This window comes from Stegodyphus dumicola, chromosome 5, assembly GCF_044657685.1.
Source record: "Stegodyphus dumicola isolate Sdum_Otavi_A_Nest chromosome 5, ASM4465768v1".
NCBI classification, from domain to species: Eukaryota; Metazoa; Arthropoda; class Arachnida; order Araneae; family Eresidae; genus Stegodyphus; species Stegodyphus dumicola.
Window position 1 is genome coordinate 95,760,040 of NC_140772.1, and position 15,261 is coordinate 95,775,300.

The following is a 15,261-nucleotide window of genomic DNA, read 5'->3' on the forward strand; positions in this document are numbered from 1 at the left end:
TTATAAAACATTTACAAAGAGATTATGAAGGACTCGTATTTTAACACACGCACAGTATATTCAAGCATACATCTGTCGGAAATATATAATAAATAAATATCCAATCAAATATCAATCTCTATTTAAGAAGAGGGAAAGAGATTTAAAAAGATTCTTAAAATATGTTTTCTATTTTAGGTTCTTTTAAAAAAAATATTTTCTGCAATACTTGCATTTTATTGTTAACAGGGAAGGTGAAACGAAAGATCTGGTTTTCGAAAATATGTTAACGAAAGTTTGTGTCGAGAGCAAATGTCAGCTCAAAATCTCAAAATGGAGACGTATATATCATTTAAGGCAAAGCAAAGCAGGAAAAAAAAAAAAAAAAAAAAAAAAGGAAAACACCAGGTTTTTAAAAAGAAATTAATATTATTACAAGAATAAAATTAATCACAGGATAGGTAGAGAAGAATATAGAATTTTACATATATTTTGAATTTAACATATTCTCTATTCGTATAAAGCTAATATAAATTTAAAATTTAATTAAGAAATTTTAATTGCAAAAATAAAAATAACATTAATTATTGCTGCGAACTAATTTGCAGTATCATTTAAATTCTAAGAGTATATATAATTTAAGTGCACGTATCTAAAACCATGAAAAAATATATAACATTCAAAAAAATTAATCTAAAAAATTTTTAAGGAATTTTTAAGACCAAATTAAATTGCATAAATGAATAATTGTTGAGCAGGCAGGAGATAGACTTATCAAGGGTAAGTTGCCCCCCAAATCTAATTCTTCAATTACTCAATTCGTGTTTCGTCATCCATATAGGTAAGGGTAAAAGTAAAATTTAAAACCAAATGTTGTGAATTACTAAAAAAGAAATTTAAACTACTAGGAATTTTGAGATGCACTTAAGTTGCATATGCTCTTAGAATTTAAATGATATTGTAAATTAGTTCGCAGCAATAATTAATATTTTGAAAAAATTTTTGCAATTAAAATTTCTTAATTAAATTTTACATTTTTATTAGCTTTATACGAATAGAGAATATTTGTTAAATTCAAATTTCATTCCTTGCAGCAAAGGCGCAAGATAATTATTTTAATTTTTATTTAATTTAACTTTACTATGTTCTTGTGAAAGAATTTTACATATACATATGCTAAAGAAGTCAAGACATCCTAACCGAATGAGATCAAGCTCATATGGTTATTCTAAAAAACCAGGTAAATGGGCTGTCCCTTCATTTTGTCCCGTGAACGAAATGGGTATTTATTGCAGAATTAGACAAAGCATTTTAGTTTTGTGTTCAACGCATTTTAACTCAACAAAGATAATATAGTTAAGGGTGTAAAACATATTATATTCCGTGTAATAAAATCAATATATATTTCTGTCATTAACATTAACTCATTTATATACCGTTGAAGTTGAGACGAAAATATTGCTGTTATTATTAAATATCTCCTAAGAAAACAACTCTCGTTTCAACTAAAATAATGCAACAGAATTTACTTTTATTTACACAAGCTCTAACATTAAAATCATAATTATAATTAGGCTCCACCGCATCCAAAGAAACTTAAAGTGGCCTAAATTTTGAGAAGAACTCTATTAATTTTGAAAGCAAATAAGAAGCTACTGAAAAAGAAAGAATTATAACTGATGACCAGTGTAACTGACAAAATTTTGTTCAAAATATACGTCAATAAAAGACAGCCTTTTCTTTAAATTTTAACTTTGCTATTGGCAGATTTCTTTTTTAATTGTAATAAAACTGCAGATAACTTTTATCTTCATATCTTCATGTAATAAAATTAATAAAAAACAGTTAAACTATTGCGTTTTTTCTCCTGCTGTTCAGAAACGATAAAATTAACAAAATAATACATAACTTTTAATTCTTAAAGGCAAAATTCATAAATAAATTTTGATTCTAATGAAAGAAATATAAATGAATTAAGAAATATTTTCGTTTTTCTATCCTTAACGGCCAAATGAATTCAATTAGTTTAGCACCGAATGGAGTTTTAGAGTTACATAACTGGACATCCAGGCGGTCTACCATGCATGCATGCAATACACGTATTATAATTTTATAACGTTCATTGATTGTATCAGTCACAGCTGAATAAATAAATATTTAATAATTTTCATAATTTGAATTTTTTTAAATTTAATAAAGAAATGTAATACATGAAACGAATTTCAGTTATTATTTAGTGGGGTACGAGTTTTTACAGTATTAGGTTTTAGTAGCTCTCTCTTTAAAATACAAGGTTTTAAATAAAAGTTTAAACACAACTACTTAAAATCTTCAAAAAAACAGTAAATCTTTAATTATTGTAAAAAACTCAATTTACACATCTTTTTAATTTATGATTAAAAAGGGATCTTCAGGGATTTTCTTTCTTGAGAGGAAGAGCGAATTCATCACCTAAAAACTGATATAATATATATATATGCTATTTAGTAACAAAACTGTCCCTAGATGGCAGCACTGAACTAAAGGCTACAGTTTTTCTCAAAAAACGTTGGATCAACAGCATGCATGCACGTTATCATGAAGGAACGAATGGATCAACAGCATGCACGTTATCATGAAGGAACGAATGACGGAATAACTATATTGAATTGAATATTGCACTGATTATTTAATACATGCCAAACAACACAGATGAAAAGAAGCCCGAAAGAAGAAAGACGGGCATAAAAAATGAGTACTAAATCAGTGCAAAAACTTCAATATTAAAAATAACAGAAATAATGCATTTGAAGTCTTACCTATTTTAATACGTATTTGAGATCTTCCCTATCTGCAAGTATAGATAAGTTTAACTGATTAACACCAAATGCACGAAAGTTGCTGCTTAGGAGAGTGATAGCTTCGTGAAAGACTTTCTTAGAGGATTGGTTTGTATTTATGTTACACTCTGTGCAAACCACGAAAAGTCAAGCGGTTTTCTCAGTTTGACCTACAGTTGAATAATCAGCGTTCAATGGTATTATCCACTGGTGGGCTGAAACTATATTAACATTTTACAGAGGAATCTTAAAATATCTAGTAAGAATACCGAGGAAGGACCGAAACAAGATTTTGGAATGAATTGTGCGTGCAGGAAAATGAGCCTTCAGATACTAGATGGCTCTTTTGAGATCGGTACATAAAAGCGGCTTAGATAATCTTTCCCTGTACGGATTTCGAGAGGTATGCAATGCTATCAGAACGCTGAGTTCTTCAGTAACAGCCCCATGAACGCGAGCAGAAACTGAAAGGGAGAGGCTGCTCAATTATTTCTGAATAGACCACTGCCGAAATTTTACACGTTCAAACATGTTAACCCAGTGTAAGAATTATCATTCCGTGTTTATAGCAGAGGTGCAGAGAATGGAAATATTAAAGAAATCTTGCTGTGGAACAAGCTGTGATATGTATATTTGAAGATAATCCTGCTATAAGGCACGAGAGACAGACATAAAGCAACCAGTTGTGTGGACGATTTTAAATTCTTAAGAAATGCATCCATATCCTTTGCAAGTAGACACTGAAACAGACTATTATCCTCTATATACTAAATTTGCTCATTTGCACCTATGTTCCATCGTGGTTTTGTAAAACCTTACAAAACTTTTAACCCTCTAAGCGGCAAGGCCGTATATATACGGCCTAGAATATTTTTGGGATATTTGTAAGAACGTATATATACGTGCATATTAAAATATGTCAAAGAAATTAAGGCAATATATCAAAAATACGCAAACCCAGGTATGAAATACCAGCAGAGTTTTCACATTAAAATCAAAAAATAATTTGTTCTCATAATAGTTTTGGAAAATTTGTGCTTTCTTGGCGAAAACCTTGGCCGCTCAGAGGGTTTTAAAGTATAAATTCAGCCAAATATCGAAATAATGATACATCCATTGTGTTATGTATTAAAGAAAACCCCAAAATTTAACATCGGACATAATCTGAACTAGAGTGTTGGCCTGCAAATAAATAAAAAAAGATGTTTATTAAATCATAAATGAATCAATCTATTATTAGGCCTTTTAGCAAACATGTAATAAAATTGTAGACTCCCGGGAGATAAAATTTACGTTTAAAGTTTTCTAAACATTTACTATTGAAAACGTTTACTACATTTCCTATTTTATTTTCGTCGTGGCTTTAAAAATATAACATTAGCACTTACTTATGATTAGCTATGTAGCAATTCCGAATAGTTGGAAATCAATCTCAAATACATTTAGCTCATGTAGATTAAAGCGAACTAACTACAGATAGATGATCAGTGAATTTTTTTCAGCAGAGCATCTGGTAAATTCCTATAGACGGAATTTCGTTGGAAGAAAAACTTAAAATGTTGCCCTTAGTGGAAAATAGGGGCGACCAATCAATGCCGGCTGGATTCGGACTCCTCAAGGAAGGGCCGGATATGAGAAGAGAAATAATGGGAAAGAGGAGATGAATCTCTTCAAAGAGCGCATCTTACTATGGAAATTTCTTGGCAGATGAGTCGGAAGAATTTCTGAAGTATTTAATTCAGGTTGTGGAATTTCTCCAAAAGACTTTGGTAGATATCGGTGACAAGGCAATTTAGCCTTTAAAAATTATTCACACACATTTCTTTTTCTTTTGCGTGCGCCTATTTCTTTTTCTTTTGCGTGCGCCTTTTGCATGCTGCACAGATGATAGCAGTAAAAATCAGACGAAATCTTCTCTTGTCAAATAATTATCTTAGATTGACAAATAAAAGTTAACTTGAAATTCAAAAAATTATTTTGTACATTGTGTACAAATTTCAAATTGATAAATCAGTAATTCGTACTTTTAAAATTCAAATTACAATATTATTAAAAGTTATTTCAGAAGTCTGTCTCTCTCAACCAAGAAAACCTAGAAGGTAAAGCTAAACGCTGAGTGTCTGACTTTCCAAAAGAAAGGAAAGTAAGATTGAACAAATTAATTAACAGAAGATAAACTCTAATTTATAATAAATAATTAACTGAGAAATAGACTCTTAAAGCTAATTAACACCCCCTAAAATAAATAGTTACTGTTGGATGTGTATAACTGAATTTTCAAATACAATTTAATTAACTAATTTAATTGACAACAAAACACCTACAACATGTTGCAGCAAGTCCTGGTTGTCTATCTTACGTCTTATTCACTGATGAAGCTAATTTTGCACATTTGGAAACATTGAGCACTCATATTCTCCCCACTGGACGCATGGTATTCCGCACGGTTCAAGATCACATGACTAGTAGGAAATATCTGCATTAGTGTTTTGGGGTTTCGGACCATGGTACATGGACAGTACTCAGTAGGAACGCACATCCTATCTAATCGCTTTAATGGCTTCACTTGTGCAATGTTCCTTCTGCAAGGTATCTTGATAGAACTTCTTTCCGATGCTTCTATAGAACAGATGCTTGCACACGTATTTGGTTTCAGCGCCAACTGACTCGAGAATCAAGGTCAGAAATCACCTTGACATCACTTACGGCCCACACTGAGCCAGAGGTTAATCCTTGGCCACCATAATCGCCAGATTTGACACGCATGGAACATAATATACGAAAGTCTCTTTGAGTATAATGTAGATCTAGGGGTTAGGCTGTCAGTTGCTGTTGGAAACACGCGTAAAGTGCCTAAAATCTTTGCTAATATAAGCCAGTGAGGCTGCTGTAAGCCTCACTTTCAAGCATTTATTATAAAAAGATGAATTAATGAAATATTTGTTTCTTTTGACTTTACTTGTCTTACTTACCTATTGTTCGTATCTTCTTTACGTGTCAACCCTTTCACGTGACAATTTCGCACGCATTTTCCAAGAAAAGATAAAAATCTCCTTATTTCGGTCCTTTTTACCTGCCCCCCCCTTTTTTATTTTTTTTTTTTTTTAGATTTTTAGAATCACTTTGTACAATTAGCAAATAAGGATGCAACGAATAGTCTCTGTAATGTTCAAAAAAGAAATTACTTTTTAAATTAATAATTACTTACAAGTTATTTGTATTCTATACTACTGTTTGGTAGATCATTTATTCTCTAAAAGTTAAAGCAACATTATTTTTGGAGGGAGGCGAAGGAAAATAAATCATCCACTATGGTAATGATTATCACTAATGCTCTCAAGTGAAATTTCATATGATGTGAATTTTATATAGAGAGAGTGCTCCGTTTTCCGATGAAAAAGATTTGCTATGAAACACTTGACGAAAAATTGTGTAGAGCAAATGGATATTTTCCATCAATTCGTGTGCTAGAGTAATTTGAATGTTTGTAACATTTGATCTCTCTGGTGCATCAAAAATAATTTACCAAATTATACAGTTAAATTAATATCACTATATACAATCTAAATGACATTAACGTTTAGTATAAATAATAGCGATATAATATACGCACTTTTCTTCTGACACACAGATAATGTTTTTCTAGCCTATTTTCATTATTTACGCGTCTGAGATTAATGCAATGGGAAATGTTGGAAAATGAAGTATGAGAAACAGAAGAATATATAAGTGAACTGTTGTCTGAATGCATCAGGAAAGTCAGATCCCTAAAGCATATACAATTTTCTGACTGCCTGGTCTTGATATTTGAAGTCTATGCTTTTTATTATTTTGCATAAAAATGGCTTTGAAATAGTATAGCGTAGTTTATTGCTTAAAATAACTTTTATTTAACCTTATATTTCGTTGAACACATTCCGAGTACTTTGTAATTCTGCCCTAAATCCTTGTGACCTTTCAAAATAAAACTTTTTCTAGAAATCTTTCACTTCACTTTCTTTCACTTGTCGCTGATCGTTGTTTTCAAAAAAGCTATTCGAAGTAATTTCATAGCTGAAAAAGCTCTTCTTTTCTCCCTATTTTTTCTGTAAAAGCGAAAATCCTTTTGGAATGTTTTATTAAAGAATACAGGCCTTTTATAAAAGCCCATTAATAATGAGTGTTAAATAACAGTAAATAGAGTTTTTTTTTCAATTTTGCATAAATTTGTGGAGGTAGGGTACAGACTGCGAACAGCATCAAGTAATCTTACCTAAAGTGTTTAGTGTAGAGAAGGTATATTCCGCATCTGTTGTGCCGGCGAGGTTTGTCGCAGATATGTGTATCTGGTACCAGGATCCAGGATTCAGTCCTACCAGTTCCACTTTGCGATGTTCAGTAGGAAGAGGCCCATCATTCAGCACTGTCCATTCGATGTCCTGCTGCTGTCTGTACCGAATTAAGAATGAAGTAATTGGGCAACCGCCGTCATGCCATGACATCAGATTCATTACAGCGGCCGTCATATTTGTGCTCAACATAGACTGCTTATCTGGTGCCAGAGGGGCTGTTGATGATATTACAAACAGAATAGCAGTTAGAAGGAGATAAGAAACTTATTCATTTGATTAAAATGTAATAAGAAAAAATCTTATGTTTTTTACGAAGCCTAGAAATTTGAAGAACAATTAGTTTAAATATTAATTAGTGGAAGCTTCTACCAATAACGCAATAAAATATAGGTAAATAGCAAAAGGAAGTATGTATCAGGATACCAGCAAGTTTCAGTAAAATTATCCCATATGAAAAAAATATAAGATTAATGCATTTGAGTTAATGATACTCAATCATATACATGTCTGGATCCATAACGAATGCATATTTGATTCCACAGCGAGTAACAAGACTCGTCCATAAAAGAAATGTCTCCTGCTCTACAATGAGTTTATGAATTTTGCTGTAAAATGATTGAAACTGCATGCCCTAAACACCTAAACATCCCCACAAAAGTTAAATTAAAACTTGACGGCTCATTGCCCTTTGTATTACTTACTTTTTAAGCATAATAATCATTATCTTTGTCTTGCTCCGCCCAAAGACTGTCAAAAATAACATTTAGAATAAACTTTATTAGTCACAGCTTGCGGATGTTATTGTTATTCCAAATATCTCAGCTCCTTCAGCTTAATACATTCGTCAGGAATGACAGAAATCCATCTGTCATTTACCCGTCTCTAAACCCAGGCTCACTGAGGTGAGCAAATTACACCCGTAAAAAAAGAGAAGCTTCGTCCAAGTTTCGAACGAGAAAATCCTGTGGGTGGGTGGGGGAAATGTAATGGTCTGCTATCCCTCTTTCCCTACCACCAACTTTTCAACGGGACTTCCGGTTTGAGAGTATTTTAAATGTACTCATGCCTCAAATATACTATACACACCCGTTCCTTCTCCAGGATATGAACAAAAGCCTAAGGCTTTGGTAAATGACGTCCCATTTTGCCAACAAGGCGGAAAATTATGGATGCTACAAAGTAAAAATGATAAGCAAACTAAAGCTTATAGCTTTTTGGCAAACTTTACAACAGGCTGTTTACTGTTTCGCTAAAATTTCGTTCAAACGTACAACACTTTGGGGTAAGAGTGAAAAGCTAACTTTCTTTATTTTTACTGAGTTCAACTAACCCTTCTCAGTAGTGACTTCGAAACTCTGCCAGCGACTTTCACAGGCCACGTGGCAGAAAGATGTAAGAAGCTCCAATAGGTTCATGGTTTAGATCACAATCTACTTGCCGTATAATTTTCATTTAACTCTAGTCTGAGAGTGTAACGTTATGAATAAAAGAGGATAAAATATAAATGAACTTAAAGCTAACGATTAATAGAGTTTAAATCATAAATGCCACACAGCCCATCAGTTGCCGAGCAACGAAGTTGCTGAACGTTGGTAGAATAACTCAGGTTCCATTCCAGCAAATGGGCTGGTTACATGGGTGTTTTCGCAGTTTCTTCCATTGGATCGTTTTTTAAGATAAGTTGCCGAGTTATGTTGCAGATTATTTTCTCTTTTCTCCGAGAATGTCTTCGTGGTGTAACAGTAGCACACTCTGCTAGTATTTGAGAGCTCCATAAATAACGTAGACACGAACTTTCTCTTAGAAAGTTCTTTATGAAAGACACCTCTCCCCTTTGGCGAGATATTCTTTTCGTGCTTTGTCGTAGTCAAATACGCCAGCCAATCAGCCAACCATAATTGTCACATTTTACTTACATAGTATTCTAAAAGAAGTACGGTATCAAACTTATTTTATTATATTTATTAATTTGTCCTACCTAATAATCTGGCAGAAAGCAAAAGATTTTTGGCCATAAATATCGAACACAGAAAAAATAATGAAGCCAAAATTCTATCCAAATATGCGTTCTTATTTTCTTTGATTGGTGAATATTGTAAGACTTGTTTCAATATTTGACATAGTTTAAATCATGGATGCCTAACTCTTTCTATAACTGAAAAAATATTTGAAATTATGTAAGGATTAAGCTCTACTTTTATACTGTTGTTTGTGAAAGTTATTTTTATTATTATTTTTTTTAAAGAAATTTAGTTAAACTTTCTTACTGAAATTTTTATAGATGTAAATAATTTTAAAAAATCATATGTAAAATGATATTATTTTTGTATAAGTAACATGAAATGCTTGAAAGACACGAAGATCTGTTGGAAAAATAAGATTACGAGGACAAGTCTATTTAACAATGACGTAAATAGCAATCTTGCTAAATTAGGCGAAAAATCGCCCTGATTCGCCAAACTTGGAGACCATTTGGCGGCATTTTGGTCCGGTCCCTGTATATCTGTCATTGATACTGCAACTAAATAACTGTAGTTGTAATTTTAATAATTTCAAAAAAATGGAAGGTACAAGAGATTTCTCGACGGTTGGGGGAAACTAAGTAAGACCGGAGAGGGCGTCAGTTTCTGAGTTGTTTAATTCAGCTTGACTTCAAATTCTTCAGAGATCTCAGTAGGAGCTTTGCATTGTGTTGCGTTAAACTTTCTTAGCCGTCTGAAGTGTCATCGGTTCTGTGCGCATTGAATCTATTACGAACCTCTATTTATGATAAATGACTCAAATGACAAGAAAACTTACCTTTAAGTTGTAAACAGTTTTAATCGATGAAAACAGGGGTGCAGTTACGAAAATTATTTTTTAATATTGTTCTGTGTGCTTCACAAGAAAAATTTGTTTGAAATGGAGACCTGTATGAAAGTTAGAGCAATTAAAATTTGTATATTCAATTCCATATACATTTTTAGAAGGATAATGAATATCAGTTGATTAAAATTTTACTCTTATACAGCCCATAATAAAGTTTGAGAGTTAAATTTTATAGTGTTACTATATTAAAATTCCAAGATTTAAATGATGTTTGCAAAATTAAGAACAAAATTTTATGGAAAATTAAAATACAAAAACACTTATGTTAGTGATGCAGATTCCTTGTGCAGTTATTCAGAATAGATAGTTTTTAATGCCATATCTAGAAGAGCGTACATTTTACAAACTACTTTTAAGATAATCAGTTTTCTCTATTCAGTGACATTCATGCAGATATTTCAAAAGCTTGAGTAAAAAAATATTCTTTCATTTCTAATTTTATATTTATTATTATGAAATGATGAAGTATTTTTCTGCATACAATATACAACCCTATTTCGGTTATATGTAATACATCCAGGACCTGAGGTTCAAAAGATAAAGGTTATTTAAAACACTTTTTATAAAACGTCCTAAGCTTCAAAATACCTTATGTACCCTGGAGTATGGAGTACCACGATACATATAATGCAAGATAATTTACAATCAAAAATAAATAAGTAAGCATTAAAATAAAATAGAATAAAAACGTTTCACTAGAGGAGATTAAATAATACATAAATATCAAAACCATTCTAAACGAATAATGCGGATTTAGTGAAGAATATAAAATCCAAAATAAATAAATTGAAATAGCAAAAAATGCAAGTTTCAAAAAGAATATTTTGTGCTTTTATATGTAAACATACTAGATCAGAATTTTGTTGAAAATTAAAGGAAGAAAATTTAAAGAGCTCGGCATTTTTTTTTTTTTTTAATTCAGTGAGAGAAATGACTGATACGACTAATAATAACAACAACAAAAAAAATAATAATAACAAAACAAAAGATACATGCATTCTTAATGGTTTTGAAATTACTCTTGTAAGTACAAAACTTACCTCCTCCTTCTGTTTTAACGACTAGAATTTCACTTTGTTCTCCGCTTCCTGCAGAGTTGTATGCTGTTATTGAAAAATGATATTTCGTACCACACAATAAACTACGAACAACATATGAATTCTTATCACCAGATAAGTTAGATTCTTCCCATTCTCCATTTTCTTGTCGATGACGAAGCAGATAGCCTTAAAATAAAAAAAAGGAAAAAAAAAAAAAAAAAAAAATTAATAAAATAAAATAAAAGCACTACATATTCTAGTGCTGCCATCTTTCAACAGCTCTAGGAACTATTACATATTTCTGGTAGTACTGAAATCAATTGGTTTAGTTGGAAAACAGAAGTTAACTGATTGAGAATTAAAAAATTTTTTTTCGTTGAATTAACATGCCCATCTTTTTAATTCGTTGAATTAAAATGTCAGCTTAGATTAGACATTTACTGTCGATGTGTAATAGCACTTCAGCTTCTCAAGCTTCGATCAATGCATCTGAACGTTGAATAAATTCAAAAAGAGTTCATTTTCTCAAAAACCGCATTTGCGAAAAGAATTTTTCTCAAAAACCTAAAAAATATATTACTGTGTATTGCTAATTTATAAAAAAATATGACAAAATTCAACGGTAATCGGTTATGGATCAAAATGAATTAAATATAACTAAAATAATAAAATATTAGATTTAACTTCACCGCTGGAATAGTTCTTTCAGTTAATTAACGTTGTAATACCCATTTAATCTAAGCAAAAGGAAGATAAAAATCCTTCTGATTAACACAAAATAATTTTTTATCAACTATTTTACCAATTTTTATCACAGTGCTGCCATCTACCAGATGTTGAGTGAAATTTAAGTCGTACTACATATTCTAGTGCTGCCATCTTTCAGTAGCTTTAGGAACTATTACATATTTCTGGTATTACTGAAATCAATTGGCTTAGTTGGAAAACTGAAGTTAACAGATTGAGAACCTTCACGGAGGACCTAATCAGCGACTTATTGATGCTTAAATTTGTGACCACTTTTTTATTTACTCCTTTAATGTTATAAACTACTAATGTGTTATGAATTACACCTATTATCATCATATGGCTAGGATAAAAATACATAAATAAAAATTCCAAAAAGTAATTAAATGATTACAAAATGCAATGTTCAGTTATAAATATTTCTTTATTTATATTATATCTACCATGTGAGCTAAATTTAGACAAATAGCAGCATAAATAAATATTTTGCGAAACTTACGGGTTTCGAAACTTCTTATCTCAAAAATAGACGGAGTAATATTAAAACATTTGCAAGTCAGATTTTGAATAAGGGATATTAAAAGTTGCACTATAACTCGAAAGAAATAAATATTACGGTTTAAGTAATTTATCAGAAATTAAAAATATACAATTTGACTAAAATTTTTCTTTCGAAGTTATATAGATATTTTAACATATGTAAAAGGAATCCAATCCATTCTAGACCTACATAGTGAGCATTTTTAGAACTGTGCTGGAAAATGGCAAATACCTATATTTTTTTAGAAATGAGACTTTCGTTCTTCAATTTGACAAATGAACACTGTGGCAATTAAACGTATGACTTCGAAATTTTTAACACTTCTTTTCCGATATGGCTAAGATAAAAATACATAAATAAAAATTCATTCCAGCTTGCAGGATTAGCTGTCAGGACAGCGTGTTTGGGCGCGGGTGTTTCCAGTGGAAAGCTCAGCATAACATAAAATTTATTGAGCTATCTGTTTAAGTCGTCGCTTACATAATGGGAAATTCTTCAAAGACAAAAAGTCCTACCTTAAAGCAGAGTTTATATATAGAATTAAAAAGTAGCTGTGTCATATAAAATTGGAAACGTTTCAACAAAATGCGTGCATAATGTTTCAATCAACCTTTCAAAAGGTAACTGAGCGTAACCTTTTGAGTCAGCTCTTCAAATCCTTGCTTAAATGATAAATTCAAACTAATATAAGAAGCGCGAAAATTATATTATTTAAGAAGTATTAAAACACACAACATTCCAAAGCTTCAAAATTTAAGCAAGAAATAAAACTACAGAGTGACTAATCAATGTATCAGTATTCCGACTACAGCGTTTCAGTTCTTCAAACGTAATCCAGCGTCCCTTAATAGTAAAGTGCTAACGAGTATTCAAGAGTTACGATGGTCCAAGGTTGTCAAGCTTTGTGTTTAATGGGTACTGCTTCAAGTGTGGGTGCGAGAAAATTATTTTCACTTTTAAATTTCTCTAATAGCACTGATATTACAAATTCATGAAATTTTTACATAATCCTACGAGAGATCTTTTCTGCACTGTAATCTTGAAACATTTTGGGCATCTAGGCAGTTTAAGGGATTTATAATGACCTTTTTCAATTAAAGTTTCACAATTTTTGGCTCTACTCTTATATGGGCCCTAAGATCACCAAATGTAGCGATATGTGTTTTGCGATATGTTTTTGGCGCGATTCCGTGCTGTGGGATGGTTTGGTGTTTGTATGGCAACCCTTTTGACGTTGAACTTAAAGACGTGGTGGCAAGATTTCAGTCGCGTATTTTAGATTGTGTGGAGAGTAAATTTAGTATTAAAAGGTACCATGTTGGAGTTGTTAACGAGTCTTTTGTTCACGGAGTGGGTTTATGCGGATAGAAGTGCATTTTTGGAATTTCTGTGGGAGTTAGGACATAAAACGGAGTTTGGCGTGTCCGAAATGCAGAGATGATACGAGAACTCGGACGAAGAATGGTGTTCTGATAGACTTGTGTGGGTTTGCAGTCAAATGGTTGCTGGTAAAGTATGTGGCTGTCAGCGGAGTTTAAGATTTGGATTGTGGTTTTCGTGTAGCAAGTTAACTTTGGAGGAAGTTTTTATCAATACTTTCAAAATTTTGAATCGCAGAAAGACATGTGATATAGCAAAATCATGGCACTTTTGTTGACAGGCGTTGTGTGACTTGCGAAATTTTATTCACGTATGTATTATGGTAAGTGCATTTCATTTTATTGTTTTTATTTTGCAGAATGTTATGTTCATTGTTTTTTCACTATGAATTTCTTTTGTTATTTGAATTGTTTGTAATTTATTTTAGTTATTTTAGTTTATTTTGTTGATTTGGTCGCAATGCGGAGATTGTGCAGTTCGTAGGTGTTTTTTTTTTTTTTTTTTTTTTTTTTTTTTTTTTTAAGTTTAAACAGAATGCTGTGAACATGGTATTCTTTGAAATTTATTGTTGTTATATTAATTTATTAAAGCGAGATGTGCGTAGTTCGTAGATTCTTTCGCTGCGTAGATTGTGCAATTCGTAGTTTTTTTTCTTTTTTTCTTTTCTTTCTTTCTTTTTTTTTTTAAGTTAAAACATATCGCTGTGTACATGGATTCTTGTGAAAAATTTTTGGTTAGAAACTTTACGTTTTTGCTATCTAAATTTTTTGGTTTTGTTTCGGAATTTTAGCTTCAATTGTATGTTCAAAATTGTGTTAAATTGTGTTGTTTTTGCATGTGCGAAACCGAGTTTTTGGAGACATTTTAGGCTTAAAGTTCGAAATGTAAATAAAAAATTTAAATAGTAATATGGCACCGTGGATTTTCTCACCAAAAAGTTTTGGCGAGAGATTTGGCGACCTGAGGGCGCTTATAAGAGTAGTTCCACAACTTTTTACGGATGATGCAATAATTCCTTTCTGGTTTGGACAAGCACTTACTCCAATAGGCGATTACTCGCTCTTGATGATCAACCATGTGGTAAACGGCAGCTCCCACACTTTCATTACTCTTATGTGTGTTTAATATAAATTATTGTCTGTCTGGAGATATGCGAGCATGAACGTACATGTTAATGCCTCCCTCAACTGATTAAAGGACTTTTCGCACTCCTCAGTCTACATGAATTTCTATTTATTCTATGCTAATTTATGCAGATGCCTTGCAATATTAGGGAACTCCTTTATGAATTCACGAATTCTCTGTAACAGGTACAGAGTCCCTGGAAGCTCCGTAATTGATGAATATCCACAGGGCGTTCCCAATCCTTAACTGCATTCATCTCTCTGTATCTCTCATCGGAGCTTTTGAGCACCAGAGTGGAAAACCAGTTGTGTCCTGATAGGGTGTCTAGAGTATCGTCAGTCTTAGGAAGAGAACTGTCTTTTTTAGTGACCATATTTAGTCTCCGGTAGTCTTCCTGACGAGAACTATAGGATATACCCATGGACTTGTGG

At 31.9% G+C, this 15,261-nt stretch overlaps 1 protein-coding gene across 3 annotated transcripts in view; it reads right to left on the reverse strand.

Annotated features, from left to right (window-relative positions):
* Positions 1–15,261, reverse strand: part of LOC118197664 (cell adhesion molecule Dscam1-like) — a 927,954-nt gene that overhangs the window by 98,721 nt on the left and 813,972 nt on the right. For all 3 annotated transcript variants that reach the window (XM_085816877.1, XM_085816876.1, XM_085816875.1), the window contains exons 19-20: positions 11,038–11,223; positions 7,051–7,344 (exon numbers count right to left, since the gene is read on the reverse strand). In XM_085816877.1, coding sequence (XP_085673003.1) covers positions 7,051–7,344; positions 11,038–11,223 — 480 coding nt within the window. The remainder of the gene's footprint in view (positions 1–7,050; positions 7,345–11,037; positions 11,224–15,261) is intronic.